At 41.6% G+C, this 20,198-nt stretch overlaps 1 protein-coding gene across 1 annotated transcript in view; it reads right to left on the bottom strand.

The window, feature by feature from the left end:
- pkd1b (polycystic kidney disease 1b) overlaps positions 1 to 17,675 on the bottom strand; it is a 31,662-nt gene extending 13,987 nt beyond the window's left edge. Inside the window, exons 1-19 of the mRNA XM_008291079.1 lie at positions 17,600 to 17,675; positions 16,273 to 16,453; positions 15,980 to 16,182; positions 15,380 to 15,498; positions 14,112 to 14,259; positions 13,771 to 14,036; positions 12,914 to 13,678; positions 12,119 to 12,261; positions 11,868 to 12,020; positions 11,546 to 11,682; positions 6,552 to 10,219; positions 5,964 to 6,104; positions 5,351 to 5,633; positions 5,051 to 5,153; positions 4,748 to 4,876; positions 4,455 to 4,605; positions 4,207 to 4,344; positions 2,537 to 2,681; positions 1,744 to 2,457 (exon numbers count right to left, since the gene is read on the bottom strand). Coding sequence (XP_008289301.1) covers positions 1,744 to 2,457; positions 2,537 to 2,681; positions 4,207 to 4,344; positions 4,455 to 4,605; positions 4,748 to 4,876; positions 5,051 to 5,153; positions 5,351 to 5,633; positions 5,964 to 6,104; positions 6,552 to 10,219; positions 11,546 to 11,682; positions 11,868 to 12,020; positions 12,119 to 12,261; positions 12,914 to 13,678; positions 13,771 to 14,036; positions 14,112 to 14,259; positions 15,380 to 15,498; positions 15,980 to 16,182; positions 16,273 to 16,453; positions 17,600 to 17,675 — 7,663 coding nt within the window. The remainder of the gene's footprint in view (positions 1 to 1,743; positions 2,458 to 2,536; positions 2,682 to 4,206; positions 4,345 to 4,454; positions 4,606 to 4,747; positions 4,877 to 5,050; positions 5,154 to 5,350; positions 5,634 to 5,963; positions 6,105 to 6,551; positions 10,220 to 11,545; positions 11,683 to 11,867; positions 12,021 to 12,118; positions 12,262 to 12,913; positions 13,679 to 13,770; positions 14,037 to 14,111; positions 14,260 to 15,379; positions 15,499 to 15,979; positions 16,183 to 16,272; positions 16,454 to 17,599) is intronic.
- Positions 17,676 to 20,198: the final 2,523 nt, after the last annotated feature.

Here is a 20,198-nt window from a genome sequence, read left to right as displayed (position 1 = left end):
ATGTAAAGCCAGGCATTCAAGATTAAATTAAAGTAGGGCAGCACACTAATACATTTTTAAACTGTATTCTTATCACATTTAATTAAAAAAAGTTGGAAAGCTTTATTCTGTTGTTATTCATAACAAAGCAACATGCAGCCATGTGTGAAAATTTCTGACTTATCGTAGTAGCAGTAGTACATTTCTACTAGGATTAGCTTATTTTTCTGCAAACCAAAGTACAATCGGCTACAATCACTATTTCTATAACAAATATAAAATTAAATACATTTAATTACTTCTCAAAGAGTTATCACCAGAAGCTCTACTTGACTCTCGGCGCTTTATAGCAACTTTCAATTCATTGTTTATTTGTCTGGCCAACAACTTTTCTCTCACCACTCTAATAATGTAATTTTGGGCCACAGCTAGAACTTCTTTTCATTGTACAGGCTCTAAAAACCCACTGTATACTGCCTGCATGAGACCAAGTAGCAGAGAGGCAAAGTTAGCCACTAGTTGGTGAATATGTGGGACATTTACTGAATAAAAAATATGTTACTATAAATACGTTACTCCTCTATTTACTGACAAGTTTACTACGTACATAAACTCATAAAAGTGATGATGTCAGTGTAGCATAACTTGCTCTCAGTACTCCCAAATGCCCAAAATTGGTTACTGCAGGTTTAAGGCAAAAATACTGTGGCGTAACTCATTGTATAATGGACACTGTTCTGAAGCTTCAAGTTTGGAATTTTGGCCATTGCCATCTTGGTCTTTTGAAACTGAATGTGATGAAGTAGAGGTAGATCATGACTGCATATTTTCTGGAATAGTTAATTTACAAAATAAATACCATGCTGCATTCAAAAAGTCTTAAAACAAGTTAATGAGACCATGAACACATTAGAAAAATGTTTACTGAAGCAAAAAATTAAGTGAGAAGTAGGGTCATTGTCCCATAGACTTGTATGCAATTTTTGCAACCAGAGGAGTCTCCCCTGCTGGCCATTAGAAAATACATTACATTTTCCTTATGAGTTGATAATCACTAGTTTCAAGTCTCCTTCAGTACAGCATGATGTTCATTTTGTAAATTATGGTCTATATGATAACGCAGGGTGTACTTTAAGGTAGGACTACCATGTGATCGACAAGTCGCTTACCAATCGGTATGCGTAGTATCCTCGAGTTGTCAACAATCAACAAGATTGTGACAGCCAAATTCCAAACTCAAGGCTTCAAAACAGTATCCCATATACCAGCAATCATGGTTGCTACATTTGCCGTTTATATATAAATGGAAATGTTATATGTTTGCAAATGTTACATGGAGAGGGAAATGTCTTCAGCATATTTGCCAAACCTTAGGGATGCACACAATGATAAACGCTGAATGTGAACAACTTTTTTGTGTTTACAGTAAAACTCCACAGGGCACCATATAGTCATAAGCAAAGCAAAACAATGAGCTAAAATATGCTAAAGGTATGTGTAAAACTGAGAGGAGCTGTAGAGGGATAGGGTTTGGGTTGGGTTTTTTTTTTTACATTGGTGATTGCGAAAAACAAACAAATGCGGCTGTAATCACTGTATACAAGGTATTAAACGAACAAAAAAAGTCTTTCCGTGTCTGTGGTGGTATATGTTTACATGTATAACAAGAAAAAAGTCTATGTAATAAATTATGAATGCAGATGAGTAGTGGTTAAGTCATGGAAGAGAATGGTTAGAGGGAGTTAGAAAAATAATCTTCTGTACCTGGAGCCAAGCTGAAGTTGAAGGAGATGTATAAACCAGCATTTTCATCCAGGTCATCCAGAGCTTTTACTGTGAAGTTCAGTCGCCCTTCAGTGGGGAGTGTTACTGTAAGACACGTCCCATTCCCAGCTTTACCTTCTCTCCCACCTCCACCCCTATCACCCAGCTCCACCGGGTACTTGTTGGGCAGGGTGACCCGTATGGCTTGTTCAGGGTCCAGATCCTGGATGGGTATGGGCTGACCCTGAGGAGTGCTGAGCTCCATGGCAACCAGAGTAGTGGAGATGGGAGGCTCGGCTGCCGTCAGCAAAGGGTTGGACTCCAGAGCTCCATCGACATCAAACAGCACCTGCACCACCTCCGACCTCTGACTCCTCAGGTGAGCAGTAAGCGATGTCGGGATATGAAACTGGCACGGGTGGGAACTTTCAGATCCGTTGGGTGATGATGACAAAGAGCGAGAGATGTGGTGTTGGTTGGACCCGTTTAACTGATGAGTGCAGAGGAGGTCAGAGGGGTCTCCTTGGAAACCAAACGTGTTGATGTAGTTGGTGGAGAGCGAAAGTGGCGCCTCCTCGTGAACACGTGAATGCATCAGAGTGCGCATCAGGGCTCCGGCGTGGCTCAGCGCTGACAAGGCGATTACTGAAGCCGCCTGCAGAGTGCTAGAGTAGGCCGGGTGAGAACTGGAAGACACGGCAGCCAGGGTGCTACCTGGAAACACAGAGAACACCTGGTAAATTTCATATCAGTACACGATTGTTTCATGCCGGAGATGGTGGATGGGCAGCACCTATAACATTAAGGATGTTTCTTCCTGTGTCAACAGCCGGTAAAACAGCAGGACTCATCTGCTCCTCTATGACATGGATCATCTTCCCCACAGCTTCTAAAACTTTCTCCTGACAGCTCTCACATATCAGCTCACTGGGAACAGCCTGGAATAGAAAAGAAAAGGTGTTATTTCAACACAAGTGAAGAGAAAATCGGGTACATTTCTTGCCTTTTTAGTTCTTGCCTATTTAATTTTTCAAATTCTCACAGCAAAACCTTTTGGGCAATGTATGTATTTGTTTTAAGGAGATTTAGATATGAAGCCAGATACCACTCTCCTGTAAGTCCATTAAATATGAAGCCACAGCCAGCAGCCAGTTAGCTCAGCGCAAAGACTGTTAACAAGGAGAAACTTGGGGTTGCCAACTGTCACACTTTTACCAGAGATGCTCTGCCTCACACTTCCCAAACAAATCTCACCCTCATTTATGAAAAACCTGTTACATATATATGAAACAGGTTCTGCACACAGTCTGAACATCAGGTGTTTTCTACATTTCAGCACTAATACTGGGCCACAAACAACACCGAGAGCACAAAGGACACAGTCTGAGTTTTGGCTTGTTAATGATAGCTCTACAATTTCAAATCTGTTAGAAACTGAATCATAAATAAAAACTTACACATGAGGAAAACAGTCTCTAACAGGTCAGATTAACTAATTTACTCACCAATAATAAACGTAATCCAGCTTTTGATAAGGGGCTAAGAGTTAAAGTTCAGTTTGTTGCTTCCTGTTATTTGTAAGAGTCTTTACTCTGTGTTTACTAAATACCTGCACCATCAGTCAGCAACAGGATCCATATGAATGTGTCTAGAGACAGATAGTTGCCCATATGAATGCATGCAGAGAATTTTACAGTCAGTAATAAGACACTGGCAGCGGTGACGTTATTGAGTGCAGGGATGCTTGTCATACAAATACAGCCTCTCTAATCATCAAAAGTACCCAAATATGGCAACCGATAGCCATGGAAACACATTTTTTTGCACATTGTTGTAGTTAGATAAATTATCATTACACATGGACAGAATTTTTTAGTATTTAGAACGTCGGAAATAAACTATTGACATCTTTCCTGTGGGTAAACTTTTCCCTTCAGTTACACTCAGCATCTCTTTTCTTGGGCTATTGTGGTCATTCCAATTGTCTCCCTCATTACCCGCAGTATTTTGATCAGTTGCCAGATAACTCCAGACTCTAGTAAGAACACCACAACACATTCTAATGTAAAACTGAAAATTATATATGATGCACTGCTATTTGTATGGATTACACAAGCCAGATTTTGCATGGTAATGATGAGCTTTACGAGTGTCATTAGGCAGATTTTAATGCTCTTGTACAAAGCTAGACTCACTGTTTCCTCACTGCTTCCAGTCTTTGAGCCAAATTGGGTTAATAGGCTGCTGGCTGTGTATTCACATTTACCAGACAGCTGTGGGAGTGGTATCAAGCTTCTCATCAAACTCTACCGTAAAACCAAGAAGCATAATTTCCAAAATGTCAAACTGTTGCTTTAATGTTTGAAAACATCTCTGTTGAAGTTACTGGCTGCAATATTACTGACTATATTATAATATAAAGATGAGAATTAAAAGGAGAAAATGTGTGGTGTGCTGTCTTACAGTGGACTGTGACAGTGCTGAGCTGATCTGATCAACATCCAGTAAGGAGGACACAGGGAGGGAAGCGAGAGCCTGGGTCACATTTTCCCGGATCTCCCTCCTGTCCATGAGCTCCACAGCAGTCCATTCAAACTCCATCTGTTTGTCAGAGTGAAACTCATTAACAAGCAAACATCACATCCAAGTTGCTCATAATCTTCAGTTATCTTGTGGTGGAGACCAGCTAGATAATGATTATGATATGCTACCTGATTGAGTTTGCTGGTAAGAGCAATGGAATAAGGGACGACCTCCTGAGGGTTGCCATGTTGGACTAAAGCCCACAGTTCTGTCTGGCTCTTGTTTCTGAGCCACTGACTGGCAACTTCATCCCTTTCAGGATTTTCAACTGTCAGTGTTCTGGGGATTGGAGGAATTAGTGCAGAGTTCACTAAACTTTAAGACACAGGGCATGATGTGTCCTAAACTTTGACCAAAAACAATAGCAGCTAAAACACCTGATAACTGCACTAGCAGCCTTATTTCATTATTTATTTTTTACCTGTTTAGAGCAATGACCTTTGCCCCCAGATGATCTTCCACCAGCAGAGTAACTGCAATAACTGACATGTTCTTTTGCTGGCCAGGACTTCCCATTGGGACCAGGCTGCTGAACACTGAGCGAGTACCCCTTGGGGAAAAAATTAAGACAAAATAAACCTCATTTGATATATAATCTCTTATGATTAAAAACAAATACACACCTTACTTATGAATGGTGTTTTAAACATTTAGCTAGGGATATAATATAGACATAGAAACATAATTTGTCTATTATTAACTGTGAGCTGAGTCCAGTAATCACCTATAGAGAGTGAGCACTGGACACACACTGCTGATGGGCTGGCAAGAGGCCACCTGGAAGGTATAGATCAGCTGAGAGGTCATACTTTCATCATTTTGCCAACCTGCCAACAGAGAACAGATGTTTATAGGACACAGTCAAAAACAACAATACAGAATTATCTTACTGCTGTTGTGTTGTAGTTAATTTAATCAAATTTATTAAAGAGGCTAAAAAATCATTTAGTTTTCTCACAAGCTGAATAAAAAATTTAAAAAATAACATAATGCAATTTTATTTATTTATTTACTTTTAGCGTACCTGAACAGCTGTATGTGACTACTGTCTCCAGGAGACGTATATCTGACTCTGGACTCAGATCACATTGGCCACCATGTGGTGGATTGTTGGGCTGTATTGTCAAGATGGCGCTGCCCGACTGCCCGCTGCCAGGCTGGGATACATCAAGGGCAAAGGTATAACTCCGCCCTGGCTGCAGGACACCTGAACGCACCACCAAATTAGGAGAATGTCTCCCTGTAGAGGTGGTGAGCTCATCAAGATCAAGGGTCAGACCGCTGTGGTCCTCAGCGCTCCATTTGTACTGCGGGAAGATGCATCCATCAGTCAAATAATACTGAACTTCTTTAATTAATATGTAAACTGCATATTAATTGGCCTGCAAATATCCAGCCATTACATTGTTAATTTATCTATCTAACTAAGCCTTGCTAAGATTTAATTGAACTGAACTGTCTAAATCAATATGATAGACTGCAACAGAAGGTACAAAGTGCCCTGATAGATTTTCTTTCCACATGTACTACCATCACATGTTCATTGTCAGGCCTTACGCAGTGATTTTTACATTCACCTTCATCATTTGTTATTGACAAAATAGTTGTTTGTTATTTGGAGGTTAATGTCAGAATACCTGAGCCTGGTCATCACATTGTTCACACTGTCCAGCAAGGACTACAGGAGTGTTGTAACTGATGTGTGGAGCCGGAGAGCGGACGGAACAGGAGACACATTCTACAGTCAAAGGAAGCACTGGAGCTTCACTCACAGTTACCTAAAAGAAATAAAACCTCAGTGGATGCTGCTGGTACAATGTAAGTAAATCCTCTTTCAAAAATACTCATTTTGCTTCTTTGACAAGGTCTTTCATAACTACTCAGCTCTCCAGAACTATTTATTTGCAAGAGATATTCATCATGACTCCATACCGTCTGGTTGACAGAGGCAGGGCTCCTCCCTTTCTTGTGCACAGTCAGGGTGAAAATGTAGACTGTGCCTGGGTGCAGCAGAGTGCTGAGTACAGTCATCCTGTTGCTGATAGTCCCTGTGGGCTGCTTTACAAAAGGAGACTCTGTGGAGTTCTGAAAACAAAGGTATTATTGTAGTGTGTAACAAAGCCTTAATTCTACTCCCTACTACTTTTGCTGCTTTCACTTTTCCATTTTTTAAAACAGCAACGACTACAATTTCTGTGGATGCTTTAACATCAAGAGGTGCTTACCGCTGTCATCCAGGCCCAGTGATACTGCAGTGTATCCTCTCCTCCTGGCTCCACATCAGGGTCATGACACTCCGATCCGTCCAGGACCAGGTCACTGAAGCTGGGCCACAGTCGGTGGGAGCCTCCCTTGATGACGGCTACCAATGGAGAGTGGACTACGGTGAAGCTGGTCTTCCGTTGGATGAGAAGAGGAGTTCCGTGGAAGGAAACTGTAAATACCAGGGAATAGCATCCCACGTCGAGCACATGCTTTGGGAGTAAGAGAAAAGGTGAAGTCGCATCCTCCTGACTTTTAAGAGCAACTTTGTTCCCGGATAAATTTGTGCTGCCTTTGGTGCCATTTGAGTCTCTGTATATCTCCCAGAGATAGGTAGTTTTGTAAGCAGAGCAGTTAATGTTCACGCTAGCTTCGAAGAAACTTGGTCTAGACCTGAAGATAGTGGACTCGCTCTGGAGCAGGGAGGCCTGAGGGCTTGAACACTGAAGGTCCTCCACCTTCATGTACAGCTGTGTGGACACATGGCTGACACTGTTAAGAACTTTGACTGTAACACTGTAGTTCCCAGTAATAAAATAGGTATGATTGACGGCACTTAAATCTGTCACCAACACTTCAGTGGAATCTCCAAAGTCCCAGAGGTATCTCACATTGCTTCCTTCATTCACTGCAGAAAACCTGACACTGTGTCCAACAAATATTTTCTCTGAGTGACAGACGATGTTGACTTTCTTAACAGGCCACTCAACTGTTACGGTGTCATTTATCGTCTCAGAGCAGAGTCCATTGCTGGCTAGCACGCTAACAGACAATGAACCACTCTCTGGTGAAGTAAAGGTCACTTTTTGTCCCATGAGTCTCGTTGGCCCAGACCTCCCCAAGTGAAATATCCAGGTATAGTGGACTGGAAACCCACTTTGAATGTCTGCCTTGAATTGGATTGCTTTTAGAGCCTCTAAAGTTGTGGAACAGCAATTAACAAGTCGAAAACCTTGAATACGCTCACTTACTATAATGCTAGACGACGCCTCAGCACTACTGACCTGGTTCAAAGCCTTCACTGTAACTAGATGTCTCCCAACTGGAAGGCTTGATGTCGTAAAGTGCCCTTCGGAAATATCCTGTCTATGAATCCAGTCTTTGTTTTGGAAAGTTATTCCAAAGGTTACATTGCTTCCTTTAGAGATTGTTGGTAAGACTGTAACTTGTTCCCCGATGCATAAAGAAGACTTACTAATGTTCAGCAGAAGACCTTTGATTGACTCCTGGACTGTGACACTGTGTGAAACCACCTGCCAACTTATTCTATTGGAGACATTCAAATACACCTGGTGGATTCCTGCATGTAGAAACCTGTAAATAAAAGTTTGACTGGTTGAGGTAAAAAGATTCTGTTTGGCTGTTGCAACTTTCCAGTCCCAGCGCAGGTCACTACCATTGCGGATGAACCCATGAAACGAGAGCGCAGCACTTGCATTGACGTAAAATGGATCTTTCTTGCTGTTGATTTGAAAGTCCAACCCTTGTACCTCTTCTTGAACTAAAAACTCTGTGGTGTCGTTACTCTGACTAACAAAATTCTGAACTGAAACTCTGACAAGACACTGACCCAGGCTTGTGAAAGTGTGGAGAAGAAAGGGTACATGTGTCTGCAAGGGTGGGAGATCTGTGTTTACATACCAGAAGTACTGTAGGTCCGACCCTGTATCCACAAATACAGAGATGTTAACTAATTTTCCCAGCGCCACAATGTTTGATAATGTTGCTATGTGTGCACTTGTTACACGCTCCACTGCCACTACAGAAACAGTGCTGGTGATATCCCCCAAGATATTGGAGGCTTTGAGCTGAACTGAAATACTGCCAGGACTTTCAGCTAACACATGAAAAAGCTCTCCATCGCCTGTAATTTGTCGGTTTGTACCGCTCTGTGTAACAAGCCAGTGATAAGTGACGTTGGAGCCTTTGGTGACTGTAGCAATAAAGAGCAGGTCCTCGAGGGTTGATACATATTTCTCGTTTGTCAGGCTTTGACATTCAATTTGCAGGCCCTCTATTCTTTCCAAGACCTCAATTATAATAGCGGCCTCCATTTTACTCACTAAGTTCTGTGCTATAACCTTCACTCGATGCACTCCTGGTTTGGGGAAAGTAAATCTAAACTGATAAGTCCCCTGTTTGGTTGAAGTTATACCTTCTACTGTCCAATAATAGTTAGTGCTACTAATAGCACTGCTGATTGCTGTGATGAGAGTTTCCTCTCCTACTGCAGCATAGGGATGGTTGGTGTGAAGTGAAAGATCTGAAACAGGGAGAAAAATATTCACTTTGAGGGATGAGGAATCCCGGCTAACAGCATTAAAGGCTGTGGCTGTGACTATGAATTGACCCGTGGAGGTAAAAACATGTGACACGTTTTGCTTCTGCGACACTGGAGATCCATCTCCAAAGTCCCACAGCACTGACGCATTGCTGCCGGTGCAACCCAAAACCCAAAAGGTAGTTAGCGTATTGACTGTCAGGGTGTCAATTTGACCATCGTGCGCAATAGAGAACTTACTCACAGGCTTTTGAATGGTGATTTCAGCTTTGGCAGTTGTGGTGCTGACTTTGTTACGCACCGTTACAGACACCTCTTCAACACCTTCATCTCTAAAGACAAAACACTTCTGAGAGTTTTCTGCCACAGCAGCGAGTTCAGAAGAGTTACTCAACCACTTGAACTTGTAGCCTGTCTTTTGTTCAGGTGAAACTAACACTCTGAAGCACACCTCTTCTCCAGCTGCCACTACATCTTGTGATGACTGCACCTCAACAGTAGTTATTGGACTTTCAACACAGATAGTTGAGCTAAATGCCACAGATGTAACAGAACTAAATACAGTCAGATTGACATGAAAAATCCCATGGTTTGGAAATGTATGCATGGCTGTTGAACGTCCTGTCACCACAGTCAAAGATGAATCCTCTCCGAAAAGCCAGTGGAAGGTCAGACTGGATACGTTTCCATTCACCAGAGCGGAGAACTGTATGTTTTTTCCACTCATGACGCATTCTGTTGGGAAAACTCCACTAACAGTCAAGCTGTAGACCTCAACGTTGATCGACCGATGAGCTTGGCTGACAGAATTAGAGACGGTTACATCTACCGTATAGTTCCCTGGAAACTTATAGATGTGGGCGATGGAACCATCTGTAAGATTTTCCTGCAGGAACCCATCACCAAAGTCAAAATCCCATTTTAGACTGGTGCCAGCGACAACATCAGCTTTGATATGTGTAGAAGAGCCTACTTCATTTGGTCCACTGTAGGTGACAGTTAATCCAGAGATTTTCTCCATTACAACCACCATAAGCCAAGCAGTCAGGGAGGTAAGAGTGTTGCTGGCACATACTGTGATGTTGTACACTCCTGCAGATCCAAAACTGTGACTGACTTTATGATGGGTGCTTTGGACAGCTTTGGAACCATCACCATAGTCCCATGTGTAGAAAACTAGAAAATCAGAGGGCTCAATGGAAGTTTCCAGATAGAGAGTCTGTTTGACGAGGGGCATCAATGTGGAAGGTGAAATGAGAAGGCTTTTTAACTGAGGGCGGACATTTATCTTCATGGATGCATCGGCGTTGTCATATTGATTAGAGATGTGGACATGAAGCGTGTAGTCCTCTAAGAAAAGCAAACACACAGAAAATCCATTTTACTTTGATGTATTGGATAGTAAGTACCACAGCACAGAGTCGGTCACAGTGTCATTCTCCTATTACCACCAGATGTTTCCAAAGTGGGGAATCCTTAAGTCTTATTTAAAGTGTCTTTTAAACACCCCCTTCTACTACAATCAGGATTTTTATATTGTTAACATGTCCATATGGTGTTTTTATATCATGACACTTATCATGGTGAAAAAAGCAGCCATGACTGAGCATTTCTACCTTCATACTGAAGTCTGCTGGTGGCTGTCTCAAAAATATAGATTTAGGCTTCTAGTTTTTTATATGTAACAAACCTAATAAACCAATCCTGGGCTTCTTGTATTGTTGTTTTTGTTAGGAATCTGGTTATAATATGCATAGCTGAATTACTCAAAAACTACAGCAGAGATGTTTTACATTGCTTCAATGTGATCGTAGGTGAGCTGATGTGCTCAAGCTGCAATGAGTGGTGGAGGGGTGGGTGGAGAGAGGCAAAGACTTCATAGAGCCACACTTTCAAAAGGAAGCAAAAGTGTAGAGTTACATCAAAGCCATTTTAAGACAGGAAACAGGGATTACTTTAACGGAAAAAAACTTCTGATTATGTAACTTTGACAGACAGTGATGAGTTTTTAGGGCTTTATTGAATTCCCGGAGAGGGACTTCAAAGCATCTTAAAGGAATTTCAAAAGAAAAAAATAGAAGACTGATATAATGAGGTTGAAAAATATCTCCAAATGATGTATGGATTCCTGCCAAATCAGCAGAAAACAGACAATTTAACCAGACATCCACAAAGTTAATTTGATCTTAAATTGACTGTAAATTTCAAAGCACCATTAAACCCATATTAATGGACATTTTTGGCCACTTTGAGCAGCAGAAGCAAACTGTAAACACAACTGCTGTAATACAACCATATGAAGTTGATATGGGGAATTGGTTAGCAATCAACTGCCCAATTACACATCCAGCACCATTAGCTTTTAGCTGGAGATATGTGTCTGGCCAGACAAACAGTGGTTCTACCATGCCAGTTCTCTAAAAGCAGCTGCCAGCTTGTGTTGAAATGGGCTTGGGAAGGGTTAAGTGGGTACCAAACAGCTGTGGGATGTAAGATTAAAATAAGTTGCTGGAAAACATTTGAATTCTCAGTAGAGTTGAGCGAAACTGCAGAGTCAGGTTATAATTCCTCACAGTTTCATCAGCAAAAGCAGTGCCTTCCACACATATAATATCTGATCCATTGTTAAACTAACAGTATTGATTTGTGCTGCTTTAAAAGCTTGTGAGTGTTTACCTGGGACTGAATAGGCATGGTTCACTGAATCCTGTACGTACACCTGATTCTCTCCTCGTTTTACATTCCCATCCATGGTCAGACATGGAGCAGACTGGGTGTGGACGACACTACCAGTGCCATCCCCAAAATCCCACCTACATGACATGAAGCACGTGGAAATTTAGAATAAGAGACACTTTTATGAGCGCATTTCAAGACTAAATCTTTGTTGTAGAATTTATATGACATCCCCGTCTTCTCTAAGGATCTCTGATGGTTATTTATAATAACAAAAAATGCAATAAAACATTTAAATGAAATAGACTGCAGAGATCCTTACCTAAAGCTAACTGGAAGAGAGATATCTGCTTTGACCCTGATGGTGTAGACATGAGTAGCATCCACAGCTACAACCTCCCTGACGAGCTGGAACTCTGGTTCAGCCAGTGGTGTCATTTCTTCTGCAATCAGGAGGATCTGCTGGCTTTGGGAGCTCACAGGGTTTGACGCTGTCACCTTCACCAGAAAGTTTACAGGCAGTTTTCATGAAAAAAATGTGAAACAAATGAAATGTCAAACTGAAAACTTAACAAGGGGCTTACCCGGAGCTTATACTCTGCAGGCTTCTTGAACATTACACTGTAGGATTCCCCCTCATTGGCAAACTTTTCCAGGTTGTCAATCACCCATGTGAATTGTACTGAGGAGCCACTCTCCACTTTGGCTGTAAATGACTACAATACAAAACATAAAAAAGATACCACTGTAAAACCACATCTTATCCAATTAATGTGCTTTTAACTTTCTCATCGATATGTCAGCAAAACTAAAGCCATGGTAGAAGTGGAAGCATGCTTGTCATGACAATGTCACTACCAGGTTCACTATTTCTGTTGAGGACCATAGTGCAAGGAGACAATTGGTCTCTTCCAAAGACCACTGCTGGAAAGACGATAAGATCATTATTCGTCTCATTTTCGATGCCACTTGAGTTTTAATACCACAATTTAAGAACACTGTTGCAAACAGCAGTTGGTGATTGCGAAGGCTATTGGAAATTTTAGACCATTGAATGGGAGGGATCATGAGACAAATAGTAATTTGTCTGATTTTGGTTCTTTGGATTTGGTAGTCTAACTTTTTGTGTGTGTGTGTGTGTGTGTGTGTGTGTGTGTGTGGTAGTTAACAAAGTTTAAGTTGATCTTGTCTTGTCTAGCCCCTGATGTAAGCAGTTCCTGGTTTGTGGTGCTGCTCTTGAAACAATTTTAATGGCTGATAAAATGCTTCCTATCAGTAGAAGCAGAACCTCCATTTTAAGTCACACGAGCTTGATCACATAATATAATAAGCCAGATATGTTTGCTGTAGATTCTTTTAGATTCTTACCTGTGATGTGTCTATGAGCATCCTCAGGCATCCGTGTGGCTCAACAGTAAGGCCTGTCACTGCCTCATAGCCACAAACCTTTACACTCACATTCTGAAAGCTTTCTGCATCCATCACACTGATGTTCAGCATCTGAACCCCTGCTGATGGCAACAGCAGAGTCACAGAGGAGAACCAGGCTTCCTGGGACTGTTTCTTACAGCCAGGTGAAGATTGAACCATCCCTTCAGGACATGATGAAAGAAAGGGGACCCCAGTCTGGAGCACTGGGGCCGACCACGAGCTCCTGGCTTTCTCTCCAAACAGGGCCTTGACAACAAGGAGGGTTGGGACATTGATTTGAACATGAATCTGGTTCTTTTCATCTGGCAGTGGATGGATGACATTCAGTCTGAATTTAGATGTCAGACTGGGATTAGGCCCTGCAGTTGGGGGCCTAATATCAGGGGCTGTGGTTGTCTCTGCCTGAGTGTAGTCAGAGACATCGTCATGCTCAGTAGCTCTGTGAAGCGTGTCCACATACAGCATCCTCAGGTCACACACCACCCCATCCACCCATTTGCTCCCATGTGGCAGTGAAGTAAGGCCTCCCTCCAACCAGCCTCCCCACTCCGTCCCGCTAATGGACAGGTAACTTTGGCGCCAGAGGGAGTTTAGAGAGGCTTCACCGTTTAGGCAATGCAGAAATGTTCCAGAGTCAAGAGTGTGCTGTACGGCCACAATATCATCAGGATACACCATGATGACTTGCTCTGAAAGAAGCAGCTATTGGAGGAAAAACATGACATAGTGAAATAAATTGTGTGCCCCATATGGTCCATAATGGCTGGAATAAGGGATTAATTGCAGCAACTCACACTCAGAGTTTTCAGTTGAGAGCTTGGGTTTATTCTCAGAGGAAGATCTGCCACCAGGTGGTAGAAAGGAGGTAGCGCGGGGTATCTTGGAGGTAAAGTAAAGCCTCGGCCCACTGCTGCTGAGTCGTAGGGGCTGCATGGACTGGTGGTGGGCACGCAGGCCTCCAGCAGGTGGCACCAGTACTGGCCCATGCTGCAGCCCCCTGTGGTGTTGCACAGTGGTACTGCTGAACAGCAGCTGAATGGGTTCAGGAGAGAGCTGCACCCTGACAAGTAAAGAAGGGATTGTCACCTCCTGTATCTGACAAACGGGAGGATTAACAGTTAGTCTAGTTGAGTACCTGGTGGTACCAAGTGGTGGTTGGGGCTGCAGTAGGGTCGGAGGATCTGGACACGAGCCACAGAGGACACGGGGCTGGGCTGGACCACCAGTTCCACTGACACCAACTGACCTGCATGACTGAACCACAGGCCTGGGAACAGCTGCATCTGTGAGAGTTAGAGGAGGATATACAGCCAAACAAACTCCAACATTCATATATTTAAGTATAATGAGATTAACAGTGATCACATATTTATGAGTACAAGACCACTTCTCTAAGTAGGGAAACATTTCAGAGTCAGTCATTGTTTAAGTGTAACATATCCTCCAGTCTTATAAGATGAGCTCAAACAGTCCTTTCTACTCCACTTTTCATGTTCCAAATGTGCTCATTTGAACTGATTTTAACATGGATGTTTTTTAAAGTCCTTTATTGAATAAACCTTTGAAAACTTATTTCTGCGTATCAAAGTTGCATATTTAGAGTGTCAGACGAATGTAACGTGACTAAAATGACATGTTACTTTAGAATACATCCCTCCAACACTGGTTACAGCGAGGTGCAAGGTGGCTCGGTGGTTAGCATTATTGCCTTGCAGCAAGAAGGTCACCGGTTCGCATCCAGGTGTGGACACCGGGATCTCTCTGCGTGGATTTTGCATGTTCTCCCCGTGCAGAGTGGGTTCTCTGGCTTCCTCCCACAGTCCAAAAACATGTTGAGGTTAATTGGTGATTCTAAATTGTCCGTAGGTGTGAATGTGAGTGTGCTTGGTTGTCTGTCTCTAAGTGTAGCCCTGTGATAGACTGGTGACCTGTCCAGGGTGTCCCCTGCCTTTGCTCTAAGTCGGCTGGGATGAGCTCTAGCCCCCCATGACCCTAGTGAGGATTAAGCGGTGTATAGATTGTTATGGTTATAGCTGAATCAAAATGCTGATTTGTTTTTCGTAAATCATACTGTTATGACTTATATATTATTAGTTAAAGTGCTACATAATCTTTTTATGCAACCTCCCCTTTACACTACAGGAACCACATCACTGTGCTAGACCACTGATACTCAATGTGTTTAGCTTCTAACATTATATATGTGAGAATTGCTGAGATGTAACATGTTGTTACATGGGTTTCTGTCCGATTGTGTTATTTTGATGATGGTGAAAGTCTAAAAAAAATCCAGCAGTTTAGTTAAAAAAAACAAACATGTAATCGATGGTTGTAGCAACCCCTTTGATATATCTTGTAACCACTTGGTTCAAGAATCAGTGTTTCAGCTGATGCTCTACAAACCTCCACTGTCTGCTGTCCGATGTCAGGGACGCTGGGTAGAGGTTGTATCTTGTTGACAGCATAGACACCAGTCATGAGAACCAGCCCAGTCAGGTAGCTGTCTATAGAGGGTAAAGAGTCTGCATGAAGAGGAACAAACCAAAATCACCTCATTGTACTTCAAAAGGCACATTTTTAATACAAGTATTAGCCATATGACAAAATAAAACCAAACTGTGGTGGTATTAGCTTCAGTCTCCATCAATAACTGTCAACACGAAATCAGACATTCTGCCTTCAGTCACAGTTCAGCTCTGAGCCATGTTTATTTTGTATGTATCACTTCCACCCACCAGATGTCTTCTGTCCAGTCTCCAATAACCCGGTTCTCCTCATCAGCTCCCTACGCTGCCTGTTTGTTGGACTTTGATTTTTTCTTGCCCTCTCTATTTGTTTCCCAGTATAACTACTTGCCTACTTGCTAATACTGCCGGTAAGCTCCTGTTTCATATCCATCAATAAACCACCAATAAACTGTTCCTGTCTGCCTGGTCTTTGTCTACATTTGTGTTCCTGGCCTACTTATTCAAGCCCCTGATGTCCTTGAATCAAAAGTCTTACCAGTCACTTCCTTTTCACAGAGGAACAGATATCGCCCAGCACACTGAGCCTTCCTCCTCCTCCCCAGCGCCCCCAAAGCCATCTGAGAGCAAACCCGCTGACCGTCCCCGTCCCACCTTCCTGGGCTTTGCGGCTCCACAACCTCATCCTGCTCAGGTCCATCTCTTCCTAACCCCCACAGCCAGACCCACACAGTGGTTTTTCTAAACAGAAATAGAATGCATCTGCTTTAAAACATGGACAATAAGGAGGAGTACAACATGATGCAGATAGTCACTGATTGTATGACTCACACTGGAAAGGAGTGGAAGATGAAATGTTGCAGCTCCTGGCTGTCAGCAGATGCTAGATTTCGTCCTGGAGTTTTTCTGCATGAATCCTGAGCCTCAAACCATGACAATGGCATCTCAGAGAGCCAATAGCATTGCAGGCTGGCCAGGTGGATCTGACCTCCTTCTGGACACGGAGTATTCTCTGCAAGACAACAGTCAAACTGAGCTGACAGCAACAACTAACCAGAACCACATGAAACTAAGATGCATGCAAATCAAATCAAGTAGACTCTTGTTAGAAAGCAATTATTTAAACGGCCAAACTATGTGCAGGGTGTCAAGATAAACAGACATTACAGGACAGATGTTTCATGTTTGCCTTAGGTTTGGCAGGCTCACATTTCTCCTGATGTGGTTGATTATGAGCTTATGTTGTAAACTAACTATTGGGACTTCCAATCACCAGCTGCTCTCATCAGGAAACTTGAGCTGAATACATCAGTACCAGTAATTCTAGTTTAATGTTGTGTCCTGTGCAATACAATATTTTAACAGCAGTTAATGCAGCATAAAGGATATTATCACATCTGTCACTGAAGGAAAAAGTACAAATATTCCCACATTCAAAACTGCAAAAATAAAAGAATTATAAGAGAAATGTAATTAAAATATAGAAAGTAAAGTGTTCATTATGCCTGCTGTGACTGACATATTACTGTATCTTTGTTACACCATACAGTACAATCACGTTGCGGAAAAGTAACTAGAGCTGTTCAATGATTGTAGTGATGAACTGTTGTGTATTAGACATACAAGGTAGTAAAAAAATGACGGTGCTCAACAATAAGTACATCAAAATTGTAATTAAGTACAGGACTAAATATACTCCACAAAATCAAAAAGTATGCAAAAAATCTAAGTAGTACAACGTGTACTGACTTTTGTTGCACTGTGATGCTTGTATTTTTCATACAGTACATCTAAACTGTTAGTTTTTTGTTGAAAAAGCATCAAGTATCCGACTGCTTGATTGTAATTTTGAATCATATGACAATTACCTGATATTGCACAGGGTTGTACTCATCCTGTTGTGTACTGTCTGTATTAAATGCTGCCTGTTGCAAACGTAACCACAACACCTTCATTCTTCTGTTCACCAATTTAAATAATATTTCAATAACAGATTGTTTAAAAATTAAAAATAATGGAAACAAATGACAGCTTTAAGTCGTTACGCAGCTCAAGTATCCAGCTCCAGGGTTTCTGTAGATAACTCTGAACTTTTGTAAAAGCAACACCTTCCAGTTTTACTTTCTGTTTTAATTCGGTACAAACGAAAGCGTCTCACCTCCAAGTGTGATGATCAAAACCACGGAGAGAATGCAGAGCAGCGCCTGTTTCTGAGATACAAGCCTGGCTGTCATCCTGCAGGGCAAAATCGCATTCTCCAGAGGAAAAAGGGATCATTACAGAACTTATTCCTCCTCCAGCATTGCACTGGATGTGTGGATTCTGCTCATCTTTTTCTTGGCACTGCCACCAGACCTTCTCCCCATTCTCCCTCTCGTGTTGGTGCACAAAAAAAAATCTAATGTTCCCGTGAATCCCTCTTATCTTAAACCCAACTCTGACTGCTATTACACTTGCTCTCTTCCCCCTGCAAACACACCGTGAGTTATGGGGGTGTCGTTGTTTTAAAGGCCTCTTCTCTCCGAGCGCCTGGGTGACTTCTACTTTGTCTCTCAGCAACAGCCATAGAAGCGGACTGGACAGAGGAGGCCGGCGCTGCTCATTACCATGTTGTAAAACCTCTGGCAGAGCCACTGCAGCAGGATGGAGCATGGCTGAAAAGAAGCTGAAGTGTCAGTGTTGTTCAGATGCACACAGTTGCTTTTGTATCGTTGGACGGATCAGAAACTACCTTCTTACACTGAATTTCCTTATTTTTATTATTATTTTTTTTTGTTTCAGCTCTAGAAAGTCATGTCTCCTGCAGCCTGTTGACCCAGCACTAACACCAGGACCTCACCGCTAACCAGACAAAGGCTGTGTGACGCAGAGAAACGGAGCTAGTTTTAACAGAGAGGATGCCATCTGGGTTGCTTGGAGAGGCAACAGATAAAGTTGAAGGCAGTGATAAGGCAACCATAGCTCAGGGTTGTCAGTCTGTTGCCATAGAAACCATTGTAGTTTCCTCTGGGTGAGATGCTTTTCCCCTCATATGAGCAGAAGACTCAGACGGAGAGCTTGGAAACAATAAATAAATAGATTTCAACACTTAACCCTTTCAAATGTCAACTACAACATTTTTGCAGCGACTATTATTTCCAAGCAGCAGAGAACGTCCTCCAAAGCCTTCTCTGTATTGCTGCTGAACCACTGTCTATAACCCTGTTCTTACATCTCTGCACCTAAAAAATAATAAGAACACATTTTAATATTACTCTATTTGTTTATGAAGCCATTTCAGAACTCCTCAGCCCATCCTTTACCTCAAAACCTCAGAACAATCAAGCCTTTGCATTAACAGTTCCAAAACTTTGAAGCAGCTTTACTCTTTCAAGCAAATGCTCCTCTTCATTGATACTTTCCAGAAAAGCCTCAACATGTGCATGCTTTCAGTAATGTTTTGGTTGCTCCTAATGGTCTTAATATTTCATATTTATTCTTTGACATTTATACAACAAGTTGTGATCCTGTTTTACCTGAATTAGTATTTTATATTTTATTTTACAAATGGAAGTTTTGTCCTGTCTTGATGTTTGTACAGCATTTTGTTGCTGCCTGACTGATAACATGCACAACACTTTGGTCAAGGTTGTTTTAAACATAATGTATAAATGAATCTGATTAGAGCTTGATTTGAAATATTGTGTTATACATTCAAAATGACTGGTGGTGGTGGGAATGTGTCTGTCAGCTGTGGGATATCTGTTAAAACTTTTTGTTCTATAAAAAATGCACAAGTACAAACTAATCTCAGATTAACTTGTGTTGTATTGTTGTAACCCTTGTTGCTGCCCTCTTGGCCAGGGCTCCCTTGTTAAAGAGATGTCAGTTTCAATGGGACTCACCTGGTTCAATAAAGGTTAAATTAAAATTTTTTTAAAAACTGTAGTGCAGTGAATACTTTTATCTGAGTTTAATCTATATGAGTTTTGGCACTTTTTCCTGTGCGAAAAAGTCGATTGTAATGGATGTCATGCATCAGTGGTTAGATTCTGCTCATCAGTTCCTATGAGTTGAATAATATTCTGATATAATTGTTGTCAGATAACATATATAAATGTATGTGAATCACTGTGAACTATGTAGAAATGACGGTAACAGACTGGGGATGTTTCATACTGATACCTTTTAGTTAAAAAACTTTTCCATTCAAATGTATATACTTTATCTATTTCTTTGTTTATTTAAATTGTGAGCCAGAAATCTCCACTTGACTATAGTACATAGATTAAACTGTCCATCAAACAGACCGACTTGGTGCTGCTTTGGGCTTAATGCTGACGCCATTAGGCTAACATGCTCAAAATAGCTAACAGGCTTATGTTTAGTCAGCAATGCCTACAATATTTCCCATTTTAGTTAAGCCCCTCAGCATGCACACATTAGCCGCTTCTGCTGTTAAGCTTCCGTGCTGTTGAACAAGCTCCTTTTTACTATCAGAACATCTCAGTCAGTGCTTCAGGTCAAAAAGGCTTCCTCACCTGAACAGACAAATGTTTATAGAATAATTCAAAATGTATTCTCCAATGTTTTATTGTTTTTTTTTTTAATGTTTACTTGTTAAAAAAACAACTGGTAACTCTGGTTTCAACAGGTGCTGTAGAAATAAAGCTCATTAACGTTTTGATATGTCAAATAACAAATGAACCTTTCTGCTTTATGTTACAATGCCACTTTCCACAATGCCTTTTTTGTTTTATATATTTTACAAATATTAA

The sequence above is a fragment of the Stegastes partitus genome, unplaced genomic scaffold (assembly GCF_000690725.1).
Source record: "Stegastes partitus isolate 25-593 unplaced genomic scaffold, Stegastes_partitus-1.0.2 Scaffold714, whole genome shotgun sequence".
NCBI classification, from domain to species: domain Eukaryota; kingdom Metazoa; phylum Chordata; class Actinopteri; family Pomacentridae; genus Stegastes; species Stegastes partitus.
The sequence above is the reverse complement of the archived record's forward strand: the minus strand, read 5'-3'. Positions and strand labels throughout refer to the sequence as shown.